At 41.4% G+C, this 25,803-nt stretch overlaps 1 protein-coding gene across 1 annotated transcript; it reads left to right on the top strand.

The window, feature by feature from the left end:
- Window positions 1–395: 395 nt before the first annotated feature.
- On the top strand, window positions 396–23,868 carry LOC115645902 (fibrinogen-like protein 1). The gene is made up of 8 exons (XM_030551151.1): window positions 396–494; window positions 9,464–9,548; window positions 13,755–13,965; window positions 14,920–15,079; window positions 18,042–18,139; window positions 18,224–18,312; window positions 22,311–22,501; window positions 23,105–23,868. Exons 1-8 carry the CDS (start codon window positions 469–471, stop codon window positions 23,283–23,285), a joined length of 1,041 nt encoding a protein of 346 aa, XP_030407011.1. The 5' UTR covers window positions 396–468; the 3' UTR covers window positions 23,286–23,868.
- The last annotated feature ends 1,935 nt before the right edge of the window (window positions 23,869–25,803 follow it).

Genomic DNA, 25,803 nt, shown 5'->3' on the forward strand with positions numbered 1-25,803 from the left:
AAAAGTATTTAGGGATCTGGGCCTCTGACACTTGAAATGTTTTCTCTACTGATTCAGCCCTTTTCCACTGGGCAACTTCTGCCTAGTTTTTAGAAGGAGACTTTCAAAGAGGGAGTTTGGCATCCAATTGTCATTTGAAAATGTCTTTATTACAAAGAGAGCTGAAATTAGCAACATTATGTGGGTTTTTTCCACAACTGTAACTTTTGCAGTGATTTATCATTTAAAAATAGCCTGCTTTTGTGTCTCAACATCACTCATGATTTCAGCACAACTCCCAAAGCAGCTGCATGGCCCAGCAGAGGGAGCTCACAGTGTGCTTTAGTAAGTCCTGTCCAAGAGGTGGTCACCCTGTTTGAGTTTGTTTGTTTAGTTGTAAATTTCTCAGTGATGAAATGGCAGGAATCATTGTTTTCTAAAAACGAAACAAAGCCTCTTTGATGAATACTCAGAATTTGGAGCACTTTTATGCATGGAACTGAAACAAATGGAAGGTAAGGTATATTTTACACCTGTAACCCATAATGATATCTTTTAAAATGTGTGTTTTCCCCCTTTCTCGACAGTTTTCCTTTTGCTTAGTCCTAGTAAATGATCTTCATATGAAAACTGGCTCTCTGCATTATAGTTACTATATTGATACCTGATAACATAAATTCCTTAAACTTTTCACAAATTCCAGTACTAAAACAACAAAACCTTGATTCTGTTGGGTTTCATTTGGTTTGATACACTGGATTAGGATTGTTGCCACCACAAGTTAAAGCAGAGAGGTTCGTATGAGGCTGAAGAGGGGAGGGAAACAGACCAAATCCGGGCTAAGTGTAATGAACATATGGAATACACCACTATTAAGATCAGTAAGTAGTAAATTGTAACTTATGTAAAGTCAATAAAACAAATGAATGAAATAAATGTGTTGAAGAAACAGCAGGACATTTCTAGAAACTAACAAGATGATGATGAGAACATGAGGAGGAGCTTTTACATTTACCCTTTTGGTGATAAACATTTTTACACGTGCTAGTTTTTTGTTTTTTTCTAAGGGCTTGATCCTACAGTCCTTGTGGAAACACAATATGGATTCATTTCAGCTGGGGCTTATGTGTGTGGAATGTATTTAGGATCAGAAGGAAACTATTTAGAGGAGAGTGTGTGAATGCAGTAGCTTGATTTCCCCTGTTCTGTATTTCTTGTGTAACAAAATAGGAGTGTGATGTTTTGAGATGCATGGCTCAGTTGAGATGCTGACTTTTCCCAAGAATCATTGTGCTCAGAAATACAAGTAGCAAGAGCGAGGGGACAACTTGAAAGGCCTTTGGGTCTGATTCTCTGTTGCCCTTTACACCAGTTCTGCAGGCATAAAGGAACCATAAACCAGCCAGATATGCTTCCTACATAATAGAAGTGGACTTGAACCAAATTCTGAGATCAGAACATCTCTGACTTTTCATTGTTCAAAATATGTATCCAGGACTGACTTTTGTGGGTTGAGCCTAATTCTAATTATTAGTACTTTTATTATTACTAATTGTACAGCACTGTCTGTGCTTTACCAGTGTTGCCAGCTTTCATGGTACATCATGAAACTCAAGAGCCTTGGTGTATTTTCTTAAAGCTCCAGCTCCTGGAGGCAAGTGATTATATTAGAATCTTAGCTTTCATTTTTTTAGTACGTATCTAATTTTCACATTTGTGGAGGAAGGCTTAAAACCATGACCCGAATGTATCCTAAAGGGTCAGAAAGTTGAGGGCAAATAAATAAATGTTTAGTTATGAGGGTTCTAAATGAGATTTTTATGCTGATCTTATTATTTGTGGAGGTCCAGTTTCTCCTGAGGTTGGCAGTACTGCTTACAGCCATTTAAAAAGACATGAGTCTAGTTCTGAACTCAAAGCCATTTTCAGCAGTGTGAATTGACAGCGGTCCATTACTAAACAGAAATGATCATGCAGAAAAGGCAGAAGCGTTCAAGAAATATTTCTGTTCTGTACTTGGGAAAAGTGGGATGATGTATTCATATTATATGATGATGATAAAATACCTTCCACAGGCATACTTTCACTTCTGTATTTGGGAAGGCGGTTCCAATCAGCTCAATGGAACCATGAGGGAGGAGGGGCAAATTCTGCACCTGCCGGAGGCTTGCAGTTTGGGGAGACAGTGACTCCGATTCCCCTGATTTACACTCATGATTCCAACAGTAACTCTGGAGAATGTTAAAAAACAGCTGCTAATGTTCTGCATTTTAAAATCAGCAGGTCAGGATAATTTGTATCTGAGAGTTTTAAAAGAACTGGCCAAGGACCTCACTGTATCATCATTGTTAATTTTCAATGTTTTGAAACAGTGGGAAAGTTCCACAGGACTGGAAGAAAGCTAATGTTGTGCCAGTATATAAAAGGGTAAATGGGATGACCCAGGTAATTATAGGCATGTCAGTCTGATGTTGACCTCAAGCAAAATGGTTGAACAGCTGATACAAGAACTTGACTATTAAATAAATTAATATAATTAATGTCAATCAACATGGGCTTCTAGAAAATATTTATTAATGAGGAGGTACACCTACCTCATAGAACTGGAAGGGACCTTGAAAGGTTATCAAGTCTAGTCCCCTGCCTTTACTAGCAGAACCAAGTACTGATTTTGCCCTAGATGGTTCCCTCAAGTATTGAGATCACAACCCGGGGGGTTAGCAGGCTAATGCACAAACCACTGAGCTATCCTCACCCTTCTACCCAAAAGAATTTGCCAAACTAATTTAGTATCTTTTTTTCGTGAGCTTACAAATTTGGTTGATAAAGGCAATATGTTGATGTAATATATTTAGATATCAGTAAGGCATTTGTCTTGGTACCACACAACATTTTGATTAAGAAACTAGCAAGATACAAAATCAGCCTGGCATGCATTAAATGGATTAGAAGCTGGCTAACTGATAAGTGCAGTGTGTAGCTCCAATGGTGCAAGTGGCACTGTTGTGCCATGTCCCACAAGATTGTGGGGGTATGCTTTACCTGCTGTGATGCCACTCGTTCAATGCCACTCACTCATATTTGGCCCTACCACATCTCCACCAGATGGAGGAGGGCTGAGCCAAACCTGAGCAGTGCTGCGACCCATGTGATGGGTTGCAATATCATTCTCCACTTGAATTTGGCCCATTCCTTGTGTACACAGGATGGGCAATGGGAGCAAGTGGAGCCTCTGGGCAGTGAGGATCAGGCAGAGCCATCTAGCCAGGATGGGAGTGGAGCAGTTAGCTGGGGGGTGCCAGTGAGTGGCCAGGAAGGTCCAGAGGATAGTGGGTGAGGAGCTGAGAGCAAGTTGTTGGTAGGCTATGGGGTGAGTAGGGAGTGTTTGGGGGACTGTGGGGTATGTGGTTGGAGTGAGTGGGGGACGTTGGAGCTGGTGGGGTGAGTTGTGGGGTTTATGAGGAATATTGGAGGGGAGGGTATGTTGGAGCTGGGATGTGGGACATAAGCAAAATTTTTGATTCTGGAATCAGAAAGGGGGCCCTTAACCTATTCTTGCACCAGAGCCCTCTGGGGCCTTGTTACATCACTGGATAGGTCTCAAAATGAAACTGTAAGTGGCAAATCATAGACTCATAGAATATCAGGGTTGGAAGGGACCTCAAATCATCATCAAGCACTTGTGTTTCCAATGGGGTCCCACAGGGATCAGTTCTTAGCCCTACACTATTTAACATTTTTATCAGTGGCATAGAATAAAACATAAAATCATCACTGATAAAGTTTGCAGATGATACAAAGTTTGGGGGAGTGGTAAATAGGGAGCAGAAATTTGATAATCGAGAGCTCTTCAATGTAGACACAAAGATATAACACAGTCCAATGGTTGTAAGTTGAAGGTAGGTAAATTCAGACTCTACATAAGGTGTACACTTTTAACAGTGAAGGTAGTTAACCATTGGAACAACTTACCAAGGGTCATGGTGGATTCTACATCACTGGGAAGTTTTAAATCAAGGTTGGATGTTTTTTTAAAATATATGTTCTAGTTCCAAGGCCTATGGCCTGGAGGTTAGACTATATGATCACAATGGTCTTTTATAATCTATGAATCTATTATTTCAATGCAGCTACTCCTGATTTTCCCTGATGTAAGTGAGATCAGAACCAGGTCCATGTCCTTGCCCTGAGGTACTTATACTCAAATTAAATTTGTGACAACAACCCATTAGAGTCACATATGCTACATACACAGTAGCTAAACTCTCAGAGTGATCTGTGCTTACTCTTTTGAACGTTATTGAAATATTGTAACCTAGCACCTTTCTCCTACCACTACTTTTCCTTTGTGCTTAAATTTTTCTGGCTATTCCTTTTTAGCAAACTAGGGGGCCTCTAATGTATACATTTTGGTTTTTAATAGCTTAAAATCACAGCTTCCAATTTTTACTGATTTTTATTGATTTTATCTTTTTGAAAAAAATCCTTGATCATTGGAATCAAGGGCAGAATTAAAAATGGGTTCACCAGGACTTGCTGCTGGAGCTAATTTCTTCAAAGCCTGAAATGGGGTTCTCCAATATATGCCTCAAAGAGCTTTGTGGCTATATACTCCTGTGCAAATTAAGTGAATCGGTCCTAATTGCAGTGTGACACCCTGGCACCCCCTTATTCACCACTGTCATGTAATTAGGATATGCTTTGTACAAAGTGTGCCTTGTGAGGTATCACTGTAAACATCTTGATCTGCTAGACATTAATATCTTGTTGGATTGTATGTGTTACTGTCATATGTGAAGTTACGAGGTTTGGCTATGTATGTGCAACTGAAACATGTTGAGAGGTTGAGAACACCCACAAGCTGCCTTGCAGGTACAACAATAGAAAGGCCAAACAATGATTATGGCTTATTGAAGAAATGCACACAAGCACAAGGATTACTCCAGGAACAGTGTACAATAGAAACCTCTCAGAGATAGCACTACACAATGGGAATTGTTTGACCCAGGTCACAGCAAAAGAACTTTCCCGCAAGTTAGAAGAAGATATAAAAAGGGAGAAATGACTTCATGAGGGGATCTCACTCTCCCTACAAGAACACACCTGAAACTATCAGAGGAAAAGAATTGAACTGGGTGTGGGGATGAAGTGCTGGTCCCAGGCTAAAGGGATTTCTAGCCTGTATATGGAAACGTGATAGACTGTTTGTATGATCAGTCAGGGTGAGAGACTATGATCCATCCTATCTAATATTGTAGGCTTAGTTTGCAATTGTTTTATTTCTTGTGGTAATCTACTTTGATCCGTTTGCTATCCCTTATAATCGCTTAAAAGCTGTCCTTCTGTAGTTAATAAATCTATTTCATATTTTATCTAAAACACTGTGTGTTGTATGAAGTGCAAAGGGGATAAATCTCAACTCATGAGCAAGAGTTGGTGCATGTCTACTTTCCTTTGTAGAAGTGGCGGACTGGGTAATAAATTCATACTGGCCGGGTTTTGACCAGGGCAGGGTGGTACAGCTCTGGGGTCTTAGGCTGGGGAGCTGGGAGTATTTTGTCTGTAGCTTCTATATTATAGGTTCATGAGTGGCTGACCAGAGCATTCATGAACACAGCTGGGTGTGGTCCCTGCCTGTGGATGTTGGTTTGAGTGTAAGCTTGGAGGACTTTGCAGCTTGTCACAATGTCACAGTGCAAGAGGGAACCGGAGTGAGACACAGGGCTCAGCTGTACCTCAGTTCCAGATGGCACCCCGGGGGGGAACCTGTCACATGAAGTTCATGAAAATCCAGTTTACTAGCAACAAATCAAGCATGCAAGATACTGTGGATATATTTATAAGTACCAATAATAATACATACCTCCAAAAAACTGTGCAGTGCTTTACGTAGCGCTTTTCAGCCATAGATCTCAAAGCACTTTACTAAAGAGGGCAGTATCATTATCCCCATTTTACAGAGGAGGAAACTGAGGCCCAGAGAGATGAAGTGACTTATCTGTGGTCACCCAGGAGGTCAGTGGCAGAGCTGGGAACACCTGGTTCTTCTGGGTCCCCCTGGAAGTGGTGTAAGAATGGGGCAATGTGTAAAACAGTTAATATTTGCAGACAGCATGACTGTAGTGCTGAACATTTTACGAAGAGTGAATCTGACTTAGTTCTAAAAAGCTGAATGGGAATTAATATTGCAGTTCATGTATCTGCCATGCATATTCCTGGAAAAGAAAATGCTTTTGCAAATGTGCTGTCAAGGGATTTCAACAACTGTGAGGAGGTATCATTAGAGAACACGCAATGTTCATATTTACTGAGGATGACTCAATTATTTTAAGTAGAAGCCAAATGGAGCTGTACACAGAGACACTCTTCTCCAACATCTGCTTCAGATGATCTCCACACCACACCAGGTCCTTGCCTAACATCTCTGCTATCCCTAAGGTTTGGTCTAAACTAGGAAAATAAGTCATGTCTGAAAATGTCTAAACAGATATGTTTTAACTAATATGATTATAAACATGATTTGGGCCCAGATCCTCAATGATATTTAGGTGCTTAACTCCCATTGATTTCAATGAGAGAGAGATTCATAAACCCCTTTGAGATTCTGAGCCTTGGCACCTAGTGTAGGCAGGTCAGGTCATGCTTAAAAGCCTATTAGCTGGTCGTGATCAACCATAGACTCCTGGATAGGGAAGAGTTAACCCGTTTTCAAAAATGACTTATCTACCCAGTTTCGACTAGTCTCATGCTTCTGCATGAGTTTTGCCTCTGTAAGGAGGGAGTTAAAAGTCAACAAGGAGGTCACAATTTGTCCCAGGGCTAATAATGGCAGCTTAAAAAAACCTAATTTAGAGACCAAACCAAGAGTCTGGTGGAAGCACAATAAGATCCTCTGTGGGAGCATCTGATTGTGGGTCCCAAGCCAATTGTCAGGCTAGCAAAGGTGGGAGCCCTGTGCAGACAGGAGAGTAGAGAAGGAGAGAAAGTACAAAAATCAGAGACTTTTGGGTTCTGTGAAGGGTTTGGAGAGTCCTTCAGGAAGGGGTGGGATATGAAACCCTAATCCTGCAAGCACTTATGCACATACTGAACTTTATACACAGGAATAGTTTCATTGGCTCCAAAGGGCCTATTCACATATGTAGAGCTAAGCATTTGCTTACGTACCTGCAAGATGGTGGCCTTTATTTGTGTGTATGTTTTTAAAAGGAGCTGGGTCATGTGTAACTCTTAAGGTTGTGCTCTCGGTTACACCCAGGCAGCCCCATTGACATCAACAACTGATAGGCAAGAACAGCTATTGTAAGTATTGGCTGACTAGATCTAACTAAAAGAGAGATTGTTAACAGATGAAAAGTCAGGAATACTAATAATTCAACATCTGGGAACCATTAGCTTAGCTTCTTTGACCCAGATTCACAAAGGTATTTAGGCACTTAACTCCCACTGATTTCAGTGGAAGTTAGGAGTCTAAATACCTTTGAGGATCTGGGCTTTTTGAAGTCAGTGAGGGCTGGGGAAGGAAGTGAAGCACTCTGCAGAGTAGAACCCAGAAAGAAAAAATGGAGGAAGAGAAGTTTTGTTCATTTAATTTCATAGCTTAAAAAAATTGGCTATTAGAACAGGGCTACCTCCAAAGCTGAAGGAAAAGCATTAATTTGATAATAAATAATATTTGTGGTTGAGAAATGGGTGAAGAGTGCTGATCTCTTAAAGGAGAAAGGGGAACACTATTTTTATTAATAAAATGATATTCTTGCACTTTTGTAATAGAATTGTTTTCAGTAATAATATGGGGGCTATGCAGAGACTGAATGACGTCATTTGGCATCATTAGCTATTCTCTTGAGTGACCAAACACTTGCCTTGTAAAATGGAGAATTCCTCCTATTCTCCTGAAAATAAATATTAATTATTTGGCCCTAATGCAGAGGGAGTGGCCTGTCTCTATTATTTTTTGCTCCATTCACCCCAAACCTCCTTGTTTTTGTTAACTAGAAAATCCAGTCTTCCCATTTTGAGGTTAGTTACACAACCACAACCCTTCTGAGGTTTCAGTGTACTAGAGTCTTGCTTAATATCCTCATTTTCTTCCAGTTCAGATTTCCTGTCCTTTGGCATTCAGATTTCTGTTTTCTATATTTTTAGACATAAACCAGATTAAACAACAATGCAAATAAACACTGAGTCCAAAAGGCTGCATTCATACTTTCCTATGGAATTCATTGTAATTAGCATGGCTGTATTAAATTTATAGGGGAACACCCATGGGGAAAGTTAGCTTCAGTAATTCATTTAAAGGCTTACATAAATCATTCTTCATTGCATTTTACAGTTAAATAATGTGAACAATGATGCCTTGCAATGGAACCCTTCCCTTTTAAAGAACATCATTGATATAAACACGATTTTAGTCTCCTCATACTCAGAAGAAGTAGGATGCGCATTAGGTAACAATCAAGCAAAATGATTAGGTTTTGAGCAACTGTTTAATGCAAGAGATTCCAAATATATTTTTAAGCTTGGCAGAATTTTATTTATATGTTTTTATAATTTCGATGAATAATATTTATGTTTACTTTTAAGCATTTATTTTATTTAAATTTCCACAATTGTGCAAAATTATAGGTGTTAAACATTTCCCCTCAATTTTTATCAATTTAAAATTTCCACAGCTGTGGGAACCTATGGAGTTTAAGATGTTGGGGGAGGGGATAGATTTTTTGTTGTTTTTTGCACATTTGCTCTTTTGTTTATATAAAATATTGTTATGCAAAACATTGTGGACAGTTTTGCCATTTGACCCATATTCATCTCCATATACTTGAGTTCAATCTGTTTACATTTATTTCAGATGAGACTTTAGTTACCACACTGTCTTGTCTGCTCAGTGTGGTAACTGAATAGCCTTGGCACATTTTGTCAGAGCTGAGGCTTCACCCTGGGTCCCTGCCCAAATGTATCCCTCCCCGCACTGTTCGGTAGGAAGGTGCACCAGTCGCTTGCCTGACTGCTGTTCCCACCTCAGAGCTGGACTGCATTTCAGTGGTGGGTGAAGTGTATACGGAATATAAGGCCAAATCTTCCAGTCTTTACTCCAGCAAAAACCACTGAAGTTAATGAAAGTTTTGCCCGACTGCAAGATTTCAGCCAACCAGTTTGTAAGGAACTCTATAAAGAGAGATTACCATTAAAATAACATGCACTGTAAATGGTGCGTGTGCCTGTCTGTGGGAGCCAGAGGGGCTTGCTAGAGTGTCATTCATCCCATCAGGGAGGCACTGAGCTAGGAACCCATGGCACTGTGTCTGGACCGGTGAGTCCCAGACCTTTCTAAGATGCATCTTCTTTTCATTTTGTACTCCATGTCATTTCATGTACCTTCTTTAATAAGTCCTGTCGCACTTATAGAGGATTGCATTGTGGTTTGTTTTTGGTGGAGTTAAATAAGCACATAGTACAGTAAATTCATTATTCTCCCCAGGCTACATGAAATGATTACAATGAGATCCTGGTTGCTGTTGCTGCTTCTGCTTGTGAGCTTGTGTTCACCTGCACCTAGACTTTCGGTAGGTATCACTTGACTATAGTTTGTGTCATCTCTGTTAGCTGATTACTATTTATTGTTTCCAGGAGCATCCACAGTGTGCTTGGTAGGGCAAAAACACAAAAAAAGACATGGCCCCTCTCCTAAACAACTCACTTCCTAAAAAGATAAATCAGACAGAGGGATGTAGGAGTGGAGGAGGAGGTATTACAGCATGCAGGTAAAACAGTCAGGTGAGAATTGTCTGATCTGGGATAATAAGAGTGTTTACATAATATAGGGGGTTGGGTTTCATTGTGGTTGGTTGGTGTACATGGGGACATTGTACTGTAAGATTTATAGACTATGGCCACAACCGTGCCACAAATCAGTCAGTTAGTTTCTTGTAGGCATCACTAGTGGAAGGTGGTCTTCAGGATGTACACCTCTACCCTGATATAACGCGACCCGATATAACACAAATTCGGATATAACGTGGTAAATCAGTGCTCGGGGGGGCGGGGCGAGGCTGCACACTCCGACAGATCAAAGCAAGTTCGATATAACGCGGGTTCACCTATAACGCAGTAAGATTTTTTGGCTCCTGAGGACAGCGTTATATAGGGGTGGAGGTGTATTTGAAAGCAGAGGGAGGAATAGTTTTGTGGATGAGATCTGCAAATAGCTCTTCTGGGGCCCAGTCATGAGAGGTGCAACTCCCATTTAGTGATTTATTTGTGGTGTTTTTCTCAGAGTGCCAAGCATTCGAATTCCATAAAGGTAGCTGGAGAGGAAGGATGGCCATAAGGTTACAGAATAGTATTGTCAGATCTGCATTCTCTTCGTGCCTGTGCCCACGGCCAGCTCCAGCATTTTTGCTGCCCAAAGCGGTGGAAAAAGAAAAAAAGCTGCAATCAGCGGCACTTCGGCGGCAGCTCTAATGTCGCTGCTTTACTATTGGGCAGCAATTCGGCGGCAGGTCCTTCCCTCCAAGAGGGACTGAGGGACCCACCGCTGAACTGCCACCGAAGAGCCAGACGTGCCGCCCCTTCCCATTGGCCGCCCCAAGCACCTGCTTGGTGCACTAGTGCCTGGAGCCAGCCCTGCCCGTGCCGTGCTTGTACTCTCCACGTGACCTCAGGCAAATCACTTCACCTCTTTGTAGCTCAATTTAGCTGAGTTCAAAATTGGAATAACAATACCCCCCTACCTTGCAGACAGGTTAGTGAAGGGGACTAGTGAAGCTAACTCTTTGGAAACTGCTTTGAGATGGAAGGTGCTTTGAATGGGAAGCATTATCTGATACCAGAGCATTTCTGCTAACAAAGTGCTCAATCCTGTGAGTTGCCACGACTCCTATTGACTTTGATTTTTCCACAATAAAGACAAATGCATGTTATTTATATGGACTGTACTTTCTCACCTAGTTTGTTATGATACAAATGTTGGGCCATTGGTATTTTAAATGTGTTTTCTTAGCGGCACCTTTCTTGAGCTAACTTTCTATAACATTTAGAGTCAGATTCAGAATCCCTTACTCAGGCAGAATGGTATTTCATTACATGGCAGCCTCAATGGCCCTGCGTCTGGAGAAAAGTACTATTCAACCTGACTAAAGCTATCAGAACTGATCCTGGAAGGTGCTATGAAGGTGCTCCAGAAAAACATCAGGCCTAGTCCTGCATGCCCTTACTCGCTTCAGTAGTCTTTACACACATAAGGAAAACAAATGCATTTAAAATAATAACTGTCAAAATTGCCATTTTTATGATAATATGAGAGAAAAATCTAAATAAGTAACACATTGTGTCTCTGTCATGCTGCCTTTCCACGTGGACACTCTTGGCTCTAACTCATCCTTAAATCCCCATTTTGGAACTGAGTCCTGTTGGAACAGGCACAAGTAACCACAGCTTGTTTTCATAAACTAAGTTGACTTGATAGTACTGAGGATAGTGTGAAAATAGCCTTATGAAGAACAAACAACAGCTCTGTGGTCAGAGAAGAAACAGAGAAAACCAACTGGAGCAAACTGATTACTTCTTTTTTTCCCCCACTGGGGGTAAAAAGGCAGGCGGGGGAAAGCACAGCAACAGGTAGCCCAGGCAGTCTCTGGGTAAGTGTAAGGGGCAAGTTACGTTCCTACAGACCACAATAAGGAGTGACTTATTAACCCAATAGCTTTCCTTCCAAATGTAGTATTGGGGCCTTAAGTACTCACAACCTGCTTTCAGTAAACCACAGAAAGGCTGTCCTAGGCTGGCACTAAACTCATGACCCCACCTGCATTACATACTTAAGACTGGCACAAACAAACTGCTAGCCGGCAAATTAAAAACTGCTCATGTCCTTTGTCTTCCTAAACTGTTCACAGTTTGGGCCAGGTCCTTTGCCTGCTTCTATTTTTGGATGGCACCTCTCCCCTGGTGGGTGCAACTGCAATGTGAATAATAAGGAAAACAAGAAAGCACCTGAGCGTAGCCGGCCTCTACATTTGACCCTTGTGTACAGTAAATTTCCTTACAAAATGGTAAATGTCACCTCACAGACGGTCCTGGAACAACTTGCTGTCTCTTACTCAAGGCAATGACAACAGGGGGAGCATATTACTCTGTCGTCCAGCCCATAGTCCATATTCACATGCCTGGAATTCTCTGAAAGGACAGTTGGCCAGCAACTGTCGGTTCTTCCCGACACTGACTGGCCACTGGCTTCTCCAGTGGCAGGAGTGAGAATTTACGTAGGAAAAAGGAATTGCCAGACTAGATCAGACTCAAGGTCCATCAGGACCCTGTCTCAGATAGTGACCAGCGGCAGATGCTTCAGAGGAAAGTGTAGGAACCCTGCAGCAGGCAGATGTGGGGTGATCTGCCCACCCTCTCACACATATTAGGTCTCTTCCTGATCTCAAATTGTTAGAGATTGGCTTACGCCTTGAAGCATGAGGTTTAATATCCCTTCCAGAATGTTATTAGCACTAACACTGAATAGTCTTAACATCCATATCAATGTCCAGTCCCTTTTTGAATCTTGTTAAATTCTTGGGCTCAATGACTTCCTGGGGCAGTGAGTTCTGTAGTCTAATTACAGGAGGAAAAAAATTTCCTTTTATCAGTTTTGAATTGGTCATCTTTTAATTTCATTGAAGGTCCCCTTGTTCTTGTGTTATGGGACAAAGAGAGCAGAAGCTCCTGATCTACCTTCTCTAGACCATTAATTTTTTCCATAAACTTTTGTGATATCTAGATGGTACATCAGGAACTTAGTGGGTATTAATATCACTGGAGGCTTAAACCCTCTATTTGTGCACCCAGTGAGTAGGATAAACTTCCGCACTCTGCCTCACCCCTGACTTGGAGCAACCATTTTTGGTAGTGGTAGAAAGGTAGTTCTGTCATCAACAACACCAATAGGTTTCTGTGGTGGTTTCTTGAGTCTGGGTCAAGTTGTTAGCCCACCTAAATCAATGTATGGTTTCAGATGAAATCTAAAAGCTTGGCATAACTTTGAAACCAAACTAGACTCAGCTTCACTTGGAATTTTTGGAGTCATTCAAGTCCACTACTCGATGCAAACTTCAGGCTGTGCAAATCCATGTAATAAGACTCTGTTCCTTAGTTTGCTATGACTTTTTCTTAAGGAATATAGCAATATGAGCTTCTGGTTTGATTCTCATTGAAAATGTTTTTCCTAGTGAGTTTCTGCTTTCGGTGATGCCAGTGTAAATCTCAAGTAACTCCACTGATTTAGATGGAGTTACTGCAGATTTATACCAGAGTAACTGTGAGTGGATTCTGTCCCTTTATCTTTCACTTTTACAATAAGAGGTCTGAGAATTCTGCATCCTTACAGGACCTCTGAGGCTGCAATGTAAGATCCATATTTTGCCACTCAGTACCTTACTCTGTAAATAAGTCCACTGATTTCATTAAAAGATAGCAGAGTTGAGCACCAGTTGTCCAAAGTAACTTTCTGATGGGCCAGTTAGTTAATGCTGCACTGCTGGAATCTCTTTGCCAAAATCAGCACAAAAAACTCTTCCCCATTGGGCTCAATTCATCTGCCGTGTAGGCTGTGCTGTAATGATTTAGAGACAAAAATAATAGCCCTCTTTACCCAGTTAGATGTTTTAAATTTGGATCCCCTTGCCTCCTCAAGATAGATGTATGTGTTTGGATCATTAAGAGCTACAGACTTTCTCTCTATTGTTATCACTTTAATTACATCATGCCTCTTTTTTCCCCCTTAGGATAAGGACATCTGCCTGTTAGACAACACTAAATTACAACAGAGGCTAAAACTGCTCCAAGACTTGCTTCAGTTGTGTGAATTACAGCTGAAGGACATCTTGGGGAACAACTATCATGGAACAAAAAGCAAGATCTTCTCAGCCAGGAGAAGCGTACAGCCTGAAATCATTTTACCGACAACTAGTGGAAACTTGATAGTCTACGATCAAGGTAGGATGTTGCAGAAGAATATAACAGACACTGTCACTTCAGCGTATCAAAATATTTATTTTTTGCTGCAACGTCCCATTTATAAACAGATAGGCATATTTATGTCTTATCCACTTCCCTTAACAAAATCCACAGGAAATTTATCTCTTTAAAAATGCTTAATCTAAAATATGTATTATCTATTATATGCATAGGAGGGTTAAGGGTAGATCCATGGCCAAAGGCCACTGATCTGGTGCATCATCTCGGGCAAGTCACTTTATTTCCCTGTACTTCTCTTCCTCAGCTACACTCTGCCTGTCTCATCCACTTAGCTCCTTGGGGGCAAGGACTGTATTTCACTATGTTTTTGTACAGCACCTGCAACAATGGTCCACGGGCACGGTTTCTGTTGGGCAACAGATCAATACTGCAGAAGCACACAATGGCAGAATGATATTGTTTTGCAATTGTCACAACATCAAACCTTTTCGCCCTAGGCTAATATTTTCAAAACTAGGGGACCTAAATTAGAGTCTGAAATCCTGATTTCAACTCTTAAATCAGTGGCCTGATTTCAGGGACTTCAATGGGAACTGAGGATTTCACAGCACAGAATAGAGGAAGAATCTAAGTTAAAGGTGTCTTAGGTTGAGATGATGGTGATACACTCTTCTGAGTCTTCTGCAATACAGCTTCTGCTGCTATTACCATTGGTGAGGCTGCAAAAGATGGGTCCCGAATTTGCTAATCTAGATGCATCCTGGTAGGCCAAACTGTGTTACAATTTTTGCTAGAACCATATTTAAACATTGTTTTACAAATTCAACCCCCAGCCCAGCCAGGGTGAGACCATACAGAAGAGACAGAAATCATTGTCCTAAGACAAACTTCTATGGATGTTTTCTCTTGACTACGGTCAGCTATTTGCTCTTCCACGATCACTGTTTTATGAAGCAATACTATTCTGCTCAGATTGCTCTGCAGTGTTTAACAGCAGAAAAACTGAAAATGGATACTACCGGATTAGGCCCAGAGCAGACCGCGAACCTTTCCTGGTGTACTGTGACATGTCTGATGGAGGGGGATGGACTGTAATACAGCGACGCAGTAATGGCAAAGAGAATTTCGACAGGTATGTGGTGTGGTTAATATTTCAGTGGGGATTTAAATTATTCCATTAAGGATTGCTGTGATTTTTAAATTCCGTCTAACCTTTGATGGCACCTTACTATCGGAAATTGCTATTTTAGGCTCCAATCCTACAAATGTGCAGTCACATGTTTAGTCATTAGTAGATATAAAGGAACAATGAGTTTTTCTGTTCAGAGGCTGAACCAAAAAATCTGAAAAAAAAAATCTGGTTCGATTTGAACAAAAAGAAAATTTCATAATTTTTCATCCAATTGAAGAACACAAAAAATATGATTTTGAATTGACTGAAACATTTCAACTCAATTCAGAATTATTGTTTTCCAATTTTTCAATTTGTTTTGAGTCAATTGAAAAATTGAGGCTGTCTCCACATTAATTTTTTTCCTAGTTTTTGTTTTGATTCAGCTGTTTCAGGAGCACTTCATCCTTCTTATTATGTTATATTTGTTTTCGAAATTGGCCAAATTTGAAAACAAAATGCAGTTTGGACTCTAAAAGTTGGAACAGAATATTTCAATTCATTCAGAAAAAGTCGTTTCAACCAAATCTATTTGTCAAATTCAACCCAAATTCAATTAATAGTTTTAGGGACCAAAAATTGCACTTTGAATGGAAAACCAATTTGTTGAAAAAAATTCATTGAGTTCTAGTCCTTATTGATTAGAAGTATTTGCACAAATAAGGACAACCTATGGGAGTAACCATTTGCTATCAACCGATTAAACGATATATCCTCTCTCATATCATGAAAACTATTAAGGCTCAGTGTACTATTTACTCCCTCTTCCAGAATGTTAACAAAGATGCTAAATAAGACTGGTCTAGATTGCCTTGGATGAAAGCCACAGGAAGATGGCTCTTACATGGAGATTTACAAAAAGCCTCTTCCTGCCACTTTCAACCTGACAATCTGGTCCATTGACTGGTGTTTTGATGAGTCTTTTTTAACATCCTCATTCATGATGTGGAAAAGGAAACGAACAGTAGAGCTAGGGATAACTGAGTTTTTGGTTTAGTGCCTGAACCAAAATATCTGAAAACATTTTCAGTCCGAGTTGACCCAAATTACAATTTTTTGTTTTTTCTTGACAAAACGAAATGAAAAACTAATTTTTGAGGTGGAGAAGAGAGGGGTATGAAAGAATGATTATTTTGTCCTCAAACAAAATATTTTGTTTAGGTTTGGGGGTTTTTTACCCATCCCCTTTTTAAAGATAAATCTAGTTAAATTTCAAATTAAATGTCATTTCAAAATGAAAAATCAGAATGTTTCATATTGATAATGCAGAAATGAAACATTCTGACTTTTTCAGAATTTTTTCCCTCCATTTTTATTCTGCCGAAACTATTCGCCAAATTCGACCCAAAATTGCATTTTGCAGAGAATAAATTATTGGATGAAAAAAAATTGCCCAGCTCTACTAAACAGTATGTTAATGAAATCTGAAAAGCATACTAAATTGGAAGGATCTTTGAATACTAATGGGGATATAGAAATAACAGAGGAATCTAGAGAGAAAAAAACCAGGGGCAGAACGTAACAGAAGAAGAGTCATCTTGGAAAAATGCAGCCTACGTAATCTGATGAAAAATAATTCAAAAGACTTATATTTGAAGGGAGGGACAGGCCAGGCAAGTAGTGATGCTGCAAGACAAATAGGGGTGACAGTGGATCCAAATTACACATAGGTTTGAAATGGGCTATAGATACAATACAGGCCAATGTATTCCACCCATACCCCCACTAAAGCAGAGACTTTTGCACTTTGAGGAAAGGGGGTAAAATGAGGCCCAGACAAGGCCACCTTTCCCCCAGCCAGTTCCCCCTCCAGACCAAGAATTGTGGAGGGAGACACCCCATATATTCACATGCTTGGAGTACTAGGATCCAGGCAGTGCTTCCCCTCCTCCTTGTTATGTGGCCAGAGACTCCCGCTGGTGGGACCAGAAGTAGCCAAAGCTAGGACCAATACTGTGGAATGTACTCCAACTTTCTCTGTCCTGTGTTGATTGGTTGTTGGCTCCAACATTCCCCCTTTCCCCTCTGTCTCCTCACCTGCCTCTCTTACCCTCATCTCCCCTTCCCTGTCCCCTTGACTCCCTCATTCCTTTTCTTTCCACTTAGCTGATCCACTCCTAACTCGGCCCATTTACCCCCCCACAAAAAGTGGAATTAACATGAATTTGCCACCATCACACTGACCACCCCATTTGTGTGTTCTACCTCTTCCACTACCCTGTGTCTGTCTTGTCTATCTGGATTATAAACTCTCCAGGGCAGGGCCTGTCTACTACTTTCTTTTTGTATGGTGCCTAGCACAATGGGGACCCAATTTTGGCACAGTGGGGACCCCTGAGGCACTGCCATAATAAATGTGATTAATAGTAATTACTTGAGACATTATCACTACCTTTTGTTTGCAGCTTTTTAGCCAGTTTTCAGTTCATTATTATATTGCATAGTAGTCCTGAGTTTGCAGGATGCTTAAGAGTGCAAGGCAGAATTCTTGTAACTTGTAAGGAGACAATTTGAATTAATTACTTAATTAAGATTTTGCGAGGTTCATTGTCAGCTGCTTTACTAAAAGACAAATCTAGGACATCTACTGCATTCCATCTGTCCAGTAACTTTTGACCTGCTTCTGCGAGCACTGTACCTGGCAGTGTTAGCAGGATTGAACCCACTGCAAGCGAGTGAGAGAGAGTAATATGTAAAGCAGTCAACATTGTTTAGTAATTATTTGTAATGAGCTGCTATAAATCTGTCTTGTTTCTTATGCTTTGAATAGAATATGTAAGAAAAATGTTTCTATAGAGAAAGCCAAAGATTCACTTGTCAGGAGATTTCACAATAATAGGGTGACTGAGATTGTCAGATACAAACCCCCTAATTTCAGCATTCTACATAGAGGGCTGAAATTGATAGTTGTATCTCACTTCAGGAAATGGGCTGATTACAAACAAGGATTTGGACGGTTCCAGGGCAAGAATGACGAATACTGGCTGGGCAATGAGCACATTTATGATCTGCTGGTTAGAGGTAAGGATATTATTCTATCTGCACAACTTCTTACTAGTTGCATTGTGAAGTACTAATCTAATGAGATTCTGCATTATAATCCAGAGGAAAACTCACTAAAAATTGACCTGATGGACTGGCATGGAGAAAGACGATATGCAATCTATGAAAACTTTCAGATCAAGAATGAGCAGGTAAGAAATGGAGACAATAGTGATTTGTTTGTTATTGCAGGGAGAGGGTTCTATTTGACTTTTAGTACTTCTGCTTGAATCCTGCTGAGATCTTAATAATAAAGTTCTGCAAAACTCATCCATTTTGTTCACAGGGATCCGTATCAACTAGAGACAGGACCAAGCCACAAAGAGCCTAAATGTGAACTATTGAAAAATTCAGTTTCAGTTAGATTCAGTATTTTGGTTTGGCCCATTACAGAGAGAAGGGGCAGCAGAGAAGCTTGATAGCAGGTCAGAAAATGAATTTTTCCAGAGGTTGGAGGTATTCAGATGTGGGGCATTGATTCATCTCAATTGTGCATCTTTCTTTAAGGTTAATTTCATATAGGTTTGTACCCTGTGAGTTTTGTTTGGGCTTCAGATTTGAATGATTGCAGAAACTCAAAGCAAAATTCAGCCAAAACCACCAAGTTTTCTCTGGTTTGGGGTCAGAATATGAAAACAACATTTTACATGGTTCACACCTGAAAACCTGAAATAGGGCAAAGTTCACTCCAAATTTGGTTCAATTTTGTTGGCGTTTGATGTAGGTTTGCTTGTTACTTGGCCCAAATTCACCAAAAGTTTTGCCACCCTCACTAGACCTTCTGGAGAACCTGTCCACATTTCAAGTTTTGTTATGAAAGTTTTGGACAACTCCATTTCAATCAGTGGTAAAGGCAAATGTTATGAAAGAAAAAATCTACAGTTATTACACATCTATTATCAGTCTCGTTCCAGGACTACTGTGTTCATCACTGTAGTATCTGAGCACTTTCCAGTGGTGCAGTATGCGACATGTCCACACATATATCATGGATTGCTTGTTCTGCCATCCTTCTCCCAGAGGGAGAAGCATGTTCAGTGGAGTGATTTGGTTTGGTAGGATGTGGTTGTTGAGTATTTTGGAGTTCTGTTTATTTTTTTATATAAATATACCTGGTTTTGTGCATTTGTATTAGAGAAGGCAAGATCAAAGAGATGTGCCTGGCAGTTGGAGTGAAAGGTGGTGAGGTTTGTGATGCTCCATAGTTCCTGGGGGAGTTCATTCCACAGTCTTGGACTGGCCCACGGAGAAGGCTCTGTCTCTCACACACACAAGCTTCACTCTTATTATTGAGAGTTCTGTTGTGCCAAAGGAGCATAGTTGCAGACCACAGTTTTTGTCCTGGAGCATTATATAATCTTTTAAGTATACTGGGCCCACACCTTGGAGCACTTTGAACATAAGGATCAAGACCCTGAACTTAATTTGAACTCCTGTTAGAAGCCAGGGTAGAGAATGGAGGACAGATTTGCTATGATCTCGGTAGTCGGTGTGCCAAGGAAATGCACTGCAGTGTTCTGAACTAATTTAAGTTTCCAAGTGCTGAAGGCTTCATGAACAGGTATATTGCATTTCTGTAATTCAGCCAAGAGGTGGTGAAGGTCTGAACAACTGAGGCCAGGTCTTTATCTGCCAGGATGGGATGGAGTTTCTACCCAAGTGGAGATGGTAGAAAGCATTATTAATGGATTTTGCTCAACTCCTATAGACTGAATTGACCAGTTGTGGATGTGTATCCACCAGCATCACCTCTGTCAGCTTCAGCCAACTGTTTTTCATCCAAGAGCTGATCTCATCCAAGCACTGGAGCATCTTGGTGGTGTGGTTGTATGTGGTGAAGGATAGATAGAGCTGTGAGTCATAGGCATATTGCTGGCACTTGAGTCCATGTTGTATGACTGCATATAGATGTTGAATAGGACTTGAGAGAGAACTGATCCTTGTGGGATTGTACAAGTGAGAGGTCTACTAATGGAGGTGCAGTAAAATGTTGAGCATACTATCAGCATAACACAAATCAATGAAGTGCAGTTTCCCATCACTACTTTTTGGTGTGTTCTCTCAGGAAAGACTCAAAGCATTTTAGCACATTACCCTGAACCCCAGCCACCTCTCGCAGGCAAGTCAGCAGAATCTCATGTGTTGAATGCTGTGCAGAGGTCAAGAAGGATGGGAATAGATATGTGTTATATCCGTCGACAGCAGGAGATTATCCATCTGTGCCACTAAGATGGTTTTGATTCCAGGTCCTGGCCTGAAATCAGATTGTGCTGGATCTAGAATGTTAGCTTCCATTAGATGAGCTTGTAGTTGGCCTTCTGCTAGTTTAAGAGAATAAGAATGGCCATACTGGATCAGATCAGTGGTCCATCTATCCTATCTTCTGACAGCTGCCAGTGACAAATGCTTCAGAGGGAATGATCAGAACATGGCAATTATTGAGTGCATCAATCCCCTGCCTTCCAGTCCCAGTGTCTGTCAGTCAGTGGTTTAGGAATGCTCGGAGCACCTCTGACCATGTAGGCTAATAGTCATTGATGGACCTATCCTCCATGACATTATCTTATTCTTTTTTGAACCTTTCTCTGTGAGCTTGCTCAGGAATGGGAGCTTTGACACCGGGTGCGGGCTAGGACTGAAGTATCTACGGTGAGTTTCTTCAGTGTTGGTTAGACTATCATGTGTTTGAAGGAGGAAGAGAAGATTCTTTCTCTAAATGCGACACTGACTATTTCATTCAGGAGTGGCACCAGTTGTTCATGATTTTCTTTCACAAGCCAGAAGGGGCCTGGGTCAGATCCACAAGTCTTGGGTCAAGACTACTTTAGGGTGTCCATAACTCCTTCAGGAGAGAATGTACTGAACTCTGGGAACGTAGGAGGGCTGTTGGTTGGTGGGTATAGGCAGAGCAGATTCATACTGTTTAAGATGCCTTCCTGAATGTGCATGATCTTTTCAGAGAAGCAGGATGATAGATTTTTGCTATACTTGGTGCTCTGTTTTGGTGCAGGCTATAGGCACTCAGGACTGACTGACTAAGAGGTTTATCACCCTGGATGACTCCTTGGGGCAGGATTTGGCAGACTCAGTGGACACTGATAGGAAGATTCTCTTGGCCTGTTCTTCTTTGCATATGTGTAATGTGCCTCGGGTGGCATGTGATCAGGATTCATCACCAAATTTGGTCCGCTGGTTGGATCATTAGCTTCCCTGGACCGGGTACTGAGGGGGAGCACAACATGTCTTAGGCTTTGAGGAATTTGTTGTTTCATCCTGTCTGAATCAGCCTTTGTTTTCCATCACTGGCACTCGAGTTTCTGCCCCTCTTCAACCACTGCAAGGCATCAGAAAACCAAGGAGATCTGTGTGGGCAATGGGGAGGAAAGGGCTGCATAGGAGCCAGCGTAACAGTGGCCAAGGCCAGTGTAGAATGGTAATGATTCACCAGGTCCTTGACACCTCATACTGTGGGTGGGGTGCTGTTGTCCTTCCGCAAGCTTTGCAATTTGTTGGAGTCCATGAGTTTTTATGGTCAAATCAGACTCATTGGTCTTTCTTGTTGGCTAGATGCTGGAAGGTTCTCTGGCCACTGCCCTAATGAGGTGATGGGTTGTCCAAAAGAGTGGCTGAGTTATGATGTCCTCTGTCTTGACAGCTAGGCTGCAAATCAGGTCCAGAGCATGACCAGCTGTGAGGCTGGACCAGAGATGATCTGTGAAAGTCCTAGGATTCAAGAGAGGAGATGAATTTTTGGACTTTTGCATCTGCAACCTTTGTCAATGTATATGTTGAAATCTTCCAAGATGACAAGTCTGGGGTATTTCACCACCATTGCCCCTCAAACCACTCTTCTAATTTCTAGGTATTCCTGCCAGGATCAGCCAATTTGTATCATGTAGGTGTTGAAAGAGAATAATACTTGTAGCCTTAGTAGCAGGAGAGCAACTTGGCAGTATATTTGGTAGATTAGATGGGGTTTTGATCCAGGGCTAATATAAAAAAGAATAAGACCAAAATCATTTTTTACTTCAGTGGAGTTATACCAAGGATTAATTTGGCCCACAACATATTGCAGAAAACAATTATGAACTTTAAAAAAGAAATAAAAGTCTGCTGCTAACAGAGAAATGTTTACATTTAACTCTTGCAGGACAATTACAGGTTATGGGTTGGCACCTATTCTGGTAATGCTGGTGATGCTCTGTCTGGAGGGAGTAACTTTGAAGAACAGTGGTCAGCATCACTCAGTGGGATGCCGTTCTCCACATCAGACAAGGATCATGATAGATTCCTAGCAGGCAACTGTGCACAAGAGAATAAGTGTGGCTGGTGGTTTAACAGGTATGGGAAGAAGTTGACTGTATCCAATACTCAAAGGGTGATGCACATGGGACTAAGGCTGTGGGTGGGTGTGCGGCAACAGTCTGTTTTTTCATTACCATTCAAGGCAGAGAGGTTTAAATAGCTTTCACGATGACTTCCAGAAGAAAAGCATAAGAAGGCACCAAGGGCCTGAAGGAAACAATTCCTAGCCACTAACAGGCTCAACTGGCAGTTAGAGTGTATGTTAAGGGCATTTCTCTAGTTTGAGGTGATTAATTTTTGAGCTTTCTACCACAGTTGGCCATAATTATATTTCTTTTATGTTATGTTTCATTGGCGGGTATTACTGGTATGTTAGCAATTACTGAGTCTGGTCTCACAGGCCCTCTCTGCAGGGAATGCACGCTGAAGTCAATAGTTCTGCATTTGGACAGTTTGCAAAACTAAGCATTTTGTTTCATATTAAGCCCTTTAAGCCAGGTCCTCATCAGGTGTAAACTGGCATAGACCCATTGAATTCAAATGTAGATCGATAAAAATACGTTGTATTTTGCTGTAATGATGCAATGCCTTCTCACTTTAAACGGAGTCTCCTTTTTCCCCCCCTTTCATCCCTACAAGATGCCATGCAGCGAATCTCAATGGACAATATTATAAAACAGGAAACTACACTGGACGCCATGACAATGGAGTGGTTTGGTCAACCTGGCGTGGGTTGTGGTACTCCCTGAAATACACAGCCATGAAAATCAGGCTTCCATCTTTTGTCGACGTAGGGAGTGGAAATGGTAAAAGCAGCTAGAACAGCTAGAATCCCCATCATTGGAGACAGAGAGAGTATAGGATAGAAAAAAATTTAGAAATCAAGGGCCAAACCCTCAGCTGGTGTAAATCAGCACAGCTGCACTGTAGTAATTGGCGTTTGATCAGTTTATATTAGTTGAAGATCCATCCCCAGGGTAGTAGAATATGCCTATCACATGGTCTAATGGAGGACGTAAGGGTCTCTCATTCTTGTTAAAACCATTGGAAACACCACAAGTTTGTTTTCCAATGATCTTTAGTGGAGATGAGAGTACTCAGCAGTTCACAGGAAACTCTTTGCACCTTGCAGAATCAGGCCCTTACTCCTCTTAGCCATTTGTACCTTATAATGGCCAAATTCTTCTCACCTTGATTTCAATGGTCAGTGAATGTGGTAAGCAATATAAGAACATGGAATAGAACAAACAAAGGGATAAGGATTTGGCCCTTAAAGCTGTCTGCTAGATCTAGGCCCCAGATTTAGATTTTGTTTTGAAGTGGACTTTGCATAGGGTGACCCAGGGCTGGTGCAAGGATATTTCGCGCCCTAGGCAAAACTTCCACCTTGTGCCCTCCCACCCCCCTCGCACCCCCAACCTGAGGCACCCCCTCTTCCCCCACGGCAGCTCTGCTCCTCCACCCTGAGGTGCACCTCCCCCCCATGGCAACTCCGCCCTGAGGCACCCCCCCAGCTCACCCCTGCTCCGCGCACGAGCCTCCCAAGCATGCCGTCGTTGCTTCACTTCTCCTGCCTCCCAGGCTTGCGGCGCCAATCAGCTTAGATGCCGCAAGCCTGGGAGGCAGGAGAAGTGAAGCAGCCATGGCGTGCTCAGAGAGGAGGCGGGGCAGGGGTGAGCTGGGGCGGGGAGTTCCCCTGCATGCCACCCCCCACTTACTTGCTTCAGGCGGCCCTCCCCGCGACCCACTGCCATCGCTTCCTCCATCTAAATGCCAGCGGCGACTGGGGTGGCCAAAGATCCAGTTGCCACAGTCGCTGCCGAAGAAAATGGCGTCTCCCAAATCCTAGCACCCTAGGCAACCACCTAGGTCACCTAAATGGTTGCACCGGCCCTGAAGGGACCAGACAGCAAGTGTGAAAAATTGGCACAGGGGGTGGGGGTTAATAGGAGCCTATACAAGAAAAAGACCCAAAAATCGGGACTGTCTCTATAAAATTGGGACATCTGGTCACCCTAACTTTGCAAAGCCTAATATGAATGCTAATATTCTTGGGAATTTTTTTATTTCAGTTACAATTTGTTTATTTATATGTTCTTGTCATTGTTCTGTACCAGACGACTTTGTGCTAATGAAAGAGAACTAGAAAGTTCTCTTCTAGTTCACCGTTCACTTTCACTTCATTATATTAGCCAAGTGAAATGAGAAAAGTGTACAGTACAAATGAATGAGAATAGAATAACAACAAGAAATGTAATGCCAACAATTAAGTCTCTTCCAATAATTTAAGCTGTTAGTAACAAAAGATTTGGGCTTGATATAGATCCTTTAACATCCATGCTGTAAAATGAACCTACATTTTGTGTATTATAAATATGCTCTTTTAAATTAGTCGTTCTTTTCAATTTATTTTACTTTTCCTTTAGATTGTAATTTGTATTATATATTCCTACACGTGTGAATTAAAAATCATGGAAATTTACATTGTTTCTGTTCTTAAACAATACTGGGAGATGAACAAAGATTTGGATGGAAAGTCAGAAATTGTGAGAGATGATGCTCCAAGACATTTCACTCACGCTTTTATCTCTGGTTCTAGTAACATTTTCAGGGCTTGTAAGGCAAGCTTAATTTTCTTGAATCACGCAACATTGGGAAAGTTGGATGTTCAGTATGAAATTTTACATGCTCTGCTTCCTGATGGCTCATCTGCCCAGAGACACAAGGTTCAAATCGTGCTCTCCATTACACCTCTTCTGAGTGTAGACAACACATTGGTTGAAATGCTGACTGATGTCTTTTGCTCCCATTGTGCCAGTGCACCAGTGGTAGCACATACCCATGAGAACCACACTTATGTCTTTGGAATAATAGTCACACTTGTCACCAAAAGGAGTGAAGTGGAATCCAACACCAGAACTTCCTCTCATCCTACTCACTCTATCTGTACTTCACACCAGTAAGCCTTACCGCAAGGCCATAATTATTTACCTAAAGCGTTTTGTTAAATGAAAAGTTACCAGAAGAAATCAGTGCTAACCTGGTGGCTCATACTAACCCTGATTTACCATATAGTACAACCCTATAACAGTGTAGCCCTTGGCACAAAATAAAGTAGCAATAAGGAAACTTCTGTCAATGTATAGGCATGGAGGCTAGTTAAGATGGAACAATTGCTTCCAATCTACTCAGGCTGGTACTGGCACTTCTTATAAACACTATTGCTTTGGCAGCATCCTGCTGGGGACATACTCCAGGACAAAGCTACCGGCAGGTGCTTGCACACACCAAGAAGCTGAAAATCAATTTCAGTGCCAAAAAGCCAGCACTATTCTGGC

This window comes from Gopherus evgoodei, chromosome 1 (genome assembly GCF_007399415.2).
Source record: "Gopherus evgoodei ecotype Sinaloan lineage chromosome 1, rGopEvg1_v1.p, whole genome shotgun sequence".
In the NCBI taxonomy this organism is placed as follows: domain Eukaryota; kingdom Metazoa; phylum Chordata; order Testudines; family Testudinidae; genus Gopherus; species Gopherus evgoodei.

What these genes read in the sequence shown, in the direction of transcription:
- LOC115645902 (XM_030551151.1), top strand. Translation starts at nt 469, where the DNA reads ATGCATGGAACTGAAACAAATGGAAG. An exon ending in CACCTGCACCTAGACTTTCG is followed by an intron (nt 9,549 to 13,754) that starts GTAGGTATCACT and finishes TTTCCCCCTTAG; the next exon opens with GATAAGGACATCTGCCTGTT. An exon ending in TTATGATCTGCTGGTTAGAG is followed by an intron (nt 18,140 to 18,223) that starts GTAAGGATATTA and finishes ATTATAATCCAG; the next exon opens with AGGAAAACTCACTAAAAATT.